The sequence below is a fragment of the Cyprinus carpio genome, chromosome A8, assembly GCF_018340385.1.
Source record: "Cyprinus carpio isolate SPL01 chromosome A8, ASM1834038v1, whole genome shotgun sequence".
In the NCBI taxonomy this organism is placed as follows: Eukaryota; Metazoa; Chordata; class Actinopteri; order Cypriniformes; family Cyprinidae; genus Cyprinus; species Cyprinus carpio.
The window spans coordinates 22,829,821-22,839,358 of NC_056579.1; the positions used below are offsets into that span (position 1 = coordinate 22,829,821).

At 36.6% G+C, this 9,538-nt stretch overlaps 1 protein-coding gene across 1 annotated transcript; it reads right to left on the reverse strand.

Annotated features, from left to right (window-relative positions):
• Positions 1 to 1,566: 1,566 nt before the first annotated feature.
• Positions 1,567 to 9,198, reverse strand: LOC122145858 (taste receptor type 1 member 1-like). Its single transcript, XM_042761433.1, has 6 exons — positions 9,015 to 9,198; positions 8,584 to 8,879; positions 7,723 to 8,466; positions 7,172 to 7,384; positions 3,080 to 3,200; positions 1,567 to 2,583 (listed from the first exon to the last, which is right to left on the reverse strand). Exons 1-6 carry the CDS (start codon positions 9,196 to 9,198, stop codon positions 1,649 to 1,651), a joined length of 2,493 nt encoding a protein of 830 aa, XP_042617367.1. The 3' UTR covers positions 1,567 to 1,648.
• Positions 9,199 to 9,538: the final 340 nt, after the last annotated feature.

Consider the following 9,538-nt stretch of genomic DNA (forward strand, 5'->3'; position numbering starts at 1 on the left):
CGAGGCCTGTTCTGAGTGGAACCTGTCCTGTTAAACCGCTGTATGATCTTGGCCACCATGCTGCAGCTCAGTTTCAGGGTCTTGGTAATCTTCTTATAGCCTACGCCATCTTTATGTAGAGCAACAATTATTTTTTTCAGATGCTCAGAGCTCTTTGCCATGAGGTGCTGTGTTGAACTTCCAGTGACCAGTATGAGAAAATGAGCGATAACATCAAATTTAACACATCTGCTCCCCATTCACACCTGAGACCTTGTAACAATAATGAGTCACATGACACCAGGGTGAGAAAAGTGTAATTTTTTTCAGTGTTGTCACATGAAAAGATATAATAAAATATTTACAAAAATGTGAGGGGTGTACTCACTTCTGTCAGATACTGTGTATATATATACACAAAATGGTATTGTACAACTGCAGTTGTGAAATCTGCTTTAAAACACTATAAGATTCCTCGATGAACAACTCTGTGACAAACATGAATTTTTATTATTTCATGTTTCTAAAGTGTACATGAACCTCAGTATGCTATGAATTTTTTGTTGTTGTTATTTTAACTTTTAATGCATTATTAGAAAATAACACCATCCACAATTATGCACTGAATTACTTGGAAATTAAGTTATGGAGTTAAGTTTTAAATGACATTTTGAAAATGTTCTTTATTACAAGTAAAAAAAAAAAAAAAAAAAAAAAAAACTAAAACAAAACAAGCATTTGTGTTTACATTACATTACATTTGCATTACATTCTCTCTATTCTCTACTTTGCCTATGCATTTCTTTAAGATTGTGGTAACATAGTAGTGAAGGATCTAATCCAGGATCTAAACAGAGTTTAAAGGATTAGTTCCTGATAATTTCCTGATAATTTACTCACCCAGATGTCATTCAAGATGTTCATGTCTTTCTTTCGTCAGTTGATAAGAATTTAAGGTTTTTAAGGAAAACATTCCTGGATTTTTCTCCATATAATGGACTTCAATGGGGATCAAGGGGCTAAAGGTCCAAACTGCAATTTCTGTGCAGCTTCTAAGGGCTCTACACGATCCCAGCCGAGGAATAAATGTCATGTCTAGGGAAACAATCTGACATCTACCAAAAAAAAAAAAAAAAAAAATTTTATAAAAAAGTTTCTATATTTAACCATAAATGCTTGTCTTGCACTAGCTCTGTGATGTGTGTCTACGACTTTGTCCATTACATAATCACGTTGGATAGGTCATGTGTGGTTAGTTCTTCATCTGTGTGCTCCAGTTGAAAAAGGTAGAATAGGGTGAAAAACTCCATCTCATTTTCTCCTCCATTTTCAAAATCGTCCGACTTTGTTGTTTTACCTTTTTTTTTTTTTTTTTTTTTTTTGTAAAGGGCGTTCGATTTTCTTTGGACATTCACTTTGCAAACAGTGGGTCGGTACTTCTGCCTACGTCACGTGTGACCTTTTCAATGTGACTACATAATGCATGAAGTCGAGCTAGTGCAAGACCAGCATTTGTGGTTAAAATTATTTATTTTTATTTTCGACTGAAGAAAGAAAGACATGAACATATTGTATGAAATGGGGGTGAGTAAATTATCAGGAATTTTTTATTCTGGAAGTGAACTAATCCTATAGAGTAAACTTTCTATACAAATACTAATGTCTAAGTCTAAGTCCTACTAATGGTTTGGGTGTAATTCTGAATAGATGTTTGAAAGTATGCAGGAGTGTTCTTTTGTGGTTGGAATATTATGATGTAAGATTTTGGTATGAAATAACTGAAGAGAATTCCATTTATACTGGATACCTGGGCCACTGCATTCAAAATGACAATGTATTTGCTTTTGACAGAGAGGTATGCTGTGAAATATGCAATCCAGGTCAGATAGTACAAAATGAGACTGAAGGTTATCGATTTGGCCTCGTTGTAATTTTTCGGCAGATCTCTTCCCATATAAGAAAACAGGAGACACAGGAAACCCATGAACCAACTTATAAACATGACTATGGTCAAGGTTATAGTGTTCTCCATTTCACAGATGAGAATAATCTGGTCTTTAAAAGTCCATGAGTCAGCAATGGCTTTGACAGGATTGACAGTCATCCATATCACACAAGAAATTAAATGAATGAAAGAAACAAATGCAATGAAGAGCCACTGGCCATTGTGTTTTACCCAAAGGCTGTACACCTTAGGAAACTGAGTAGCCATTTTAAAAACAGAAATAATTTGAAAGGAACGGACAGTCAAACAGGAAATACAGACAGTGAAGAAATATTCAAATATGGCATTTCTCAGGAGGCAAAATACAAATGTGGGTTTTCCAAAGAAAAAGAACACACTTATGCTAGACAAAATCAAACTGGTCAGCATGAGGAAACACATGCTGCCACCAGCAGACTTCACCACTGGTGTGTCATAATTGTAGGCAAAAAGGCAAAATATGGCAATAAGGAGAATAATTAGGCATGCAGCAGAAACCATGACAATGATGGAGAGGATTTCTGTGAACTGAGGATAGACAACAGAACGTGTCTTACATGCTGTGCTGCCCTCATCAGACCATTCACCCTCTGCACAAGGAAAACAGGTATAAGGGTCTCCTGAAAAAAAAAGACACAATTAAATAACAAATGTTTAATATTGTATTTTGGCAAAAGCAATAGTAACTTGATGTGGGAAAATATTTTGTCTTCAAATCACACCATAAATCCAGTATTTTGTAGTATTATGTTAATGGAATGGACTGAAGAGGGATATTCCATTCCAAAAATGAGCCTACACTCATATCATTCCAAACCTATTTGACTTTCTTTGGAGAAACATAATAAAGATATACTGAAAAAAGCTGACAACCAAACATTTTCCATTGACTTTCATTGTATGTACAAAAATAAATAAATAAATAATTAAATAAATACAATGCAAGTTAATAGGAATGGAAAATGTTTGGTTAACAACATACTTCATCTTTTTTTTTGTGCTCTGCAGGAATAAAAGAAAGAAATGTATATAAGTTTGCAATGACATGCAGTGGAGTAAATGATGACTCTCCTTTTAAATATCAATTTGTCATTGACTGCCACCTGAGGTACTTACGAGAAAAATCCACATAGCTGTTAGTTGGGCATTTTTTACACGTAAAACAGCAATTATGAAAACCTTCAGTTTGTCTTGAATCTCCCACCTTACACTCAACAGAGCAGTTTGAGAAAGGCACCTTTAACAAACAGGAAAATGTGTTATTTAAAGTTATTTTTCCTTTAGCAGTTTTACAACATTCTATAAACTACGATCAGTGCTCTCAAACAACACAGCCTGAAAATGTCTTAGGTTGCGTATGTAACCATGGTTCCCTGAGAAGGGGAACGAGGTGCTACTGTACATCATGGAGTTCATACTATGGGGAACTCCATCAGCGTAACTGGTTTTTGAATCACATGTAAACACATAATAATCCAATCATCATAGTCCATGATGTCACAAGTGTAGCACCCATGAGTTTAAAACTTGCAACACACATCATCAACTCTGAAGGAGACATGCAGAGAAGCCCTGGGCATGGCAATGAGATAAAAAAAATCTCAACGTGGCTATTAGGGAGCAGGATGCTGATGGGAACATTTTCAATTACAACTTTTGAGGTGAGCTTCTAATCCATTTCAACAACCTAGATTAATTAGGGAAGAAAACTCATCAGAATCAGAATGTGGTTTATTCGCCAAATGTGTGCAAACACACAAGGAATCTGTGTACCCTGACTTGAGTAAATGCACTTCTCCAGGACTCACTATACTCAATGGTTAAACTATAAAATGTTATAATGAAAATATAACATTTGTAATACTGATTACTAAGGTCTGGAGAGACCTATATAGAATGTATATGTATATGTATCCTGTCATCAAAACCCACCACCAGCTGGGGAGCGAGGTAAATGAAAGAGAGAGAGTCTTGTGAGTTGGACATCATAGTTCCGTTCACCCTGCTTTATCCTAAGGGGTACTTAAACAGCCTACCAAAGGGAGCATGCAAGGTGCTAAAAACCTTAGTAATTAGTGCTTCATACTACATCCTTCAATTTTACCACTATTCCAAGTGGGACCCCAATGCACCTGGGGGAGAGCAGCTCAAACCCTGCCTTGAGTAAAGACTCTACCTAAAACCCAACTTAGCTAGTGCTTTGTCTTTTTTGTTTAAGCTCTAGACCATAGTATATGATTTCAAGGAGGGATGCCTCTAGGCGAACTTCCTCTACTGATTAGGATTTTCGAACCAGGGCCATAGTAGAACACCTAACCAAAAGGGAATTATATTAATACTTTAAGACCCAACAATAGTTTAGGAGGGAGATAAGCAAAGTAGAGAGAATTAAACTGACCACCTAATTTGTTCACCTTGCATCAACCCTTAGGGCCATCCAAGGGGAGATATGTCCCTACCACTATTCAGGCAGGGGGCAAACAAGAGAAAGGCAGACTGCAGCTGCCAATAAATTCATCCACCTTATTCCAGCACCAAGGATACTGCAGAGGTGCTTATGACCTACTTAAAAACCCCAGTACACTGGGGAGAGCAGCTCAAATCTGACTTAAATAAAGGCAATTCTGCAGGACCTGCTATAGCTAACATATTACTCATGTGCTATAGTACGCATTACTCTTATAATAACTATAGTGTGCAGTAGATAACACGGGGGGACACCCACAGGCTGTCTACCTGTTCTTGTCAGATTCTTGAACATGGGTCATACTAATGAGGCCTATAAAGCACCCATCTAGAGCAAACCTGTTTCGCTTTTTGCCAGGAATATAACCATTTCCCCGGTAACCGCAGTAAACAAAGCAGTGCAGCACCTGATTTTGCAACTTGCAGCGCTCATTTTTAATCAATTAAACCATAGCCTTTTGAAGTGTAAGCTAAATCTCAATTTGCATGTATATTTGGGTTTTTTTTGTTTTGTTTTCACCAGAGCACCACCTGAGTCTTCTCCTCCCATCGCATTTCTACCAGTGATCCCTTCATTCCCGCACTACTCATCACTGTTGTAGGTGGCCAAATTGAGGGGACAAATGGGTTGAAATTTGTATGTGTCGATTGTGTGAGAAGAATGTGTTTCATACTAGATCTGGCAACTAGGCAACTGGAATTTGTTGATGTGATTATTCATATAATGAGGTTTGGGCCATACAAATTACAGGAGTTTTACCGGAGGCGAATGTTGCAAACATATAAAATATGCCCAGTGGGATTTTTTAATAGAAAGATTACAAATATGGGAGAAATACAGGAAAATATTTAAACAGACCTGCTATAGCTAATACATTACTCCTGTGCTAACTATAGTAGGCATTACTCTTATGATAACTATAGTCTGCAGTAGATAACAAGGGGGGACACCCACAGGCTGTCTACCTCTTGAACATGGGTCATACTTATGTGGCCTATAAAGCACCCATTTAGAGAGAAGCATACATCCCTACTTCAAGACCCAACAGTAATTGGGAAGGAAGGTAAATGAAGTAAAGACAATCTTTACTGCCCTACTAAACTCTGTTCACCTTACATCAACTCTAAGGGGGTATCTACCAAGCAACAATCCACAGAAGAGCATACAATTCTACTTTAGACCCTAAATTAGAGGAGAATATAGCTCTGACAATGAATTTGCTTTTTTGCAACCCTGGAAAAAGATTATTTAGGATATCAGAGTGAAGCAAGAGAGATGAGACAATCAACCTTCGTCCACTTCCACTGACCAAAACCAATCTTACATTGCGGGAGGCATGTGAAGGGGGCAGGATGTCTTCAGACATATATCCATTCTACAACCTGATCAGAAGTATTGTTGCCAAAAAGCACAGGCATGCATAAGCAATCAAGCACTGCTCAGCATGCAATACTGCGACAGAAAGAGTGCTTTCCAATTCCTGTTGTTCTTTTAACAACAGGAATTGGGGGGGGGGGCGGGGTCTTTAACAACAGGAATTGGGGTCACAGAACCCCAGAGAGAGCTAAATATTTTGAAAGCTGCTGACTGAGACCCCAGCTATGTATGTTTTCCTAAAACTTCTTCATCGGCTGACTGCAGAGGTCAGTATGTGAGTTCAAAGCATTGTGGAGGAAGATTTTTCCTTTCTGTATATCACAGATGCTCCTTCTATAGCAACTGAAGCAATCATAGGATAGCCGATACACTGGCTGTGTGTTTTGTGGCTAAGATGGCTAGATCTGTAGCTTGACTAGGTTTTTATTTTTTATTTACAGTTTTTTTCTCTCTCTTTTTCAGACTCCATGGTGTGCAGGGCCCCATTGGCATCTTATTTCTCTGCATATGCCTTGCCACGAGCTGCAAAGAGGTAATCGGAGGAGGCAGATTTATTTGATAGCATCTAATCTGCCAACCTGCTAGACTCCTTCAAGAGCCAAATAAACTCGCTCCATTGGCAAGGTAGGAGGTATGAAAAAGCTCACAAACTTATATATGGGGAGACAGAGGAGGTGGATTTTTAAAGACACCTGCCTCAACTCTCTCTTTATCTAATTCCTCACAATTGGACACACCACATTTAATCAGTCGGATTGGAAAAGTGGCTTCCCCAACCAACATGAAAACAACAGCTCTGGAGCAGGGAAAGCAGGGAAAGCTCAAAAGGGAAAACACTACTGTCAGACTCCTCTCCCAGTGATTACTGGTGTGTTTACATATGCTACATACACCAGTCAAAGTGATGGCATTCCCCATAGCATCAACTCCATGATCCAGTGTTGAAGTTCCACTTTAAAAGGGAACTGAACACAATGTAATTTACATAAACTGACTATCATGTACAAAACACAAATTACAATGACATCAAACACACAAATATCTTAGATCTTGTTTTTAAAACTGTTAACAGACAACTAAAATAAGGCCATATAGTCTTTATTGAAATGAAATCAAACCGATATCTGCTGCATGGGTTAGTAACGTAAGACTGAATGGAAATTCTTTGTATTTGAACAATGGTCAAATATTCCATAGCCCAAATAAACACTGGGTAGAAGTGTGGTGGAGACAGCAAACCTCACTCACCCATCATGATGATTTTGCTAAAGTAGAAATCTGTTAATAGATCTTCATTTGGAGAAACATTTAAAATTGATTGACAAAATTTGTAAAACTAAATGTTTAGAACCATTCAAACTTACAGAACCATTGTTATGCCAGGGCAGGAGAGAGTTGTCCATGGTAAAAGTAATTTCTGGATGTTTATCGTATGTGCCCACCATCTCAAACTGTGGAGGATTCACATCAGTGTGCCAGAGCACAACTTTATAACTGATGGATGGATCATAATTGTCATCATATTTCACCTGACGGCCATTGAGTATAAAATCCAATTTCTTTATTTCTCCCAGAAGCTGTAAGGTGAGTGTGGAAATATTCTATAATTATATTACTATATTATTAATAATATAATATATAATAAAACATTGTTTTATTTTTATTTTTTTATTTTCATATATATATTTTTTTTTATTTTTTTTTATATATATGTATATATATTACTTTATATATTAATAATAATATTACTTTTGTTTTGCTTATTTATTAAATTATACAATAATAAATAATGTAGGCAATAAAAACAATATAATTTACTATATGTAGTTTCATAAAAAATAAACTATTATTGATTATTTAATTAATTCAAACATTTTTACTTCAATAATGTATTTTAAATAATGATTCAACTTACCATATATGGCTTGGCCATTGTATTTTTCTGGCATTCAATTATGTCACACTGCAGAACTTTATGTAATGCATGAGCTATCGTATATATGGCAGCATAGATGCCAAAGGATAGTGAGGGATTTTCGTTTATAATCTCCTCTGCAGTCAGCAATGAGCAGTAATGACAAACTTGATTACATGTCTTACTTTTGACTTCACCCTCAGCAACATCATGGCCAACATCAGTTGTTGCTCTGGCTTTATAGACAAATTCATTAAATCCAGGCAATGACAACAGTCTGTCTGTAATGCCAATGACTGTGCCAATTTTCTCAATTCCTGGCTCTCTTGGAAGCTGTTGATTCAGAGCCCATGCATGACTTGCAATCCATACTTTGTCTTCGATGTTGTTTGCTATGGCTGCTTTGATAATTTTGCTTGCATATTGTGGCACAGCGAAAACCACAATGACATTGATGTTGAGCCTATCAATCTTTTTAAGCATTAGACTGTAGTTTGCATTTAGACTTAGACCCTCTTGATAGGCCAAACAAATACCAGTATTGTTTATATACTCATTAAACAGCTTTAGTCCATCTGAACTGTAATCATCTTGGCTACCAATAAAGGCAACCCAGTTCCATCCAAACCACCGTATGATGTGAATAATCATCTCTATCATGTCTTTGTTGCTAGGAACTGTTCTTACAAAAGAAGGATAATTAAGTTTACTGCTTAACGCATAGCTAGTAGCTCCATAATTCACCTTTGAAAGAGAAGAAAACACTCACATATATGTAAATATATAGTAACTTTGTAGTTCTGAACAAAAGTTGGAAGTAAGTGTGTATTTTGTTCGAAAGCTTACAAATAGAAAATTTACCAATGGTATAAGATCCGTTGTGAACAGTGGTGCAATAGTCATAGTTCTTGTGCTTCCATATGGTCCTGTTAAAGCAATCACTTTAGGTTGATAGTTGTTGAGCTTTTCTTTAGGTTTTACTGAGCCATTCTTTGAGATGAAACGTAAGGCTGAATTGAAATTCTTTGTATTGGAACAATAGTCAAAAATTTCATAGCCCAGAGAAACATTGGGCAGAAGAGTGGTGGAGTTATTAATCTCCTCAACAGCAAACCTCATTACTTGCAACATGCGATAGCCAGATTTTGAGGAAATGTGCTTGAAAACATCAGAGAGGAAGTTAATAGCATGTAATTGAATATTCAGTTTAGCAATGAGGACTTTGAGGAAATGCTGCTTTGATTTAAAATACTGTGCATTGATAATCCAAGATTGGTAAAATATCCTTGCTTACCTGAAACATTCGGTAGTCTCTGCGGAAAACAGGGTTGTTTCCTTTTCAATTTCATGTAAAGGGAAAAGGCCACCCAATAAGTAATCTCCCTCCAAGCTGAAGTCGGATGCTGACCAAGAAATTTTGAAAAAGAAACAATTAGTAAAGCCCAAAAGCAAAATGTAAAGGCTACTGAGAATCATGGTTTAAGATGGGCCGTTGGTCCTGAAACAGAGATGTCTAGTGGCTCATTTGAGATACAAATGTCCATTTTTATATCTAACTCAGAAAGCATGTCAATCTTTTTTTTTTTTTAAACAGAGCATTACACCACAAACACCTCCTCATACATAACACATTTTACAAATTTTTAAATTTACAAATCAAACTTAATACCCTCCCTGAAGGCTGAAATCCAGTCCTGAAACATGACTTCAAATGGACAAGGAAAACAGCAACACTATCACTGTTTGCATATACTTTAAATTTTTAAATGTGTGTGTGTGTTTAAGATAAACCATACATTTAAATGTTTTTACATAT

Excerpts from the sequence above, each read along its gene's own strand:
- LOC122145858 (XM_042761433.1), bottom strand. The coding sequence starts at position 9,198 with ATGATTCTCAGTAGCCTTTACATTTTGCTTTTGGGCTTTACTAATTGT. Across the intron at positions 7,385-7,722 it reads CAATGGCCAAGCCATATATG|CTTCTGGGAGAAATAAAGAA; the intron begins GTAAGTTGAATC and ends CTCACCTTACAG. Across the intron at positions 3,201-7,171 it reads CCTGGCATAACAATGGTTCT|GTGCCTTTCTCAAACTGCTC; the intron begins GTAAGTTTGAAT and ends TGTTTGTTAAAG.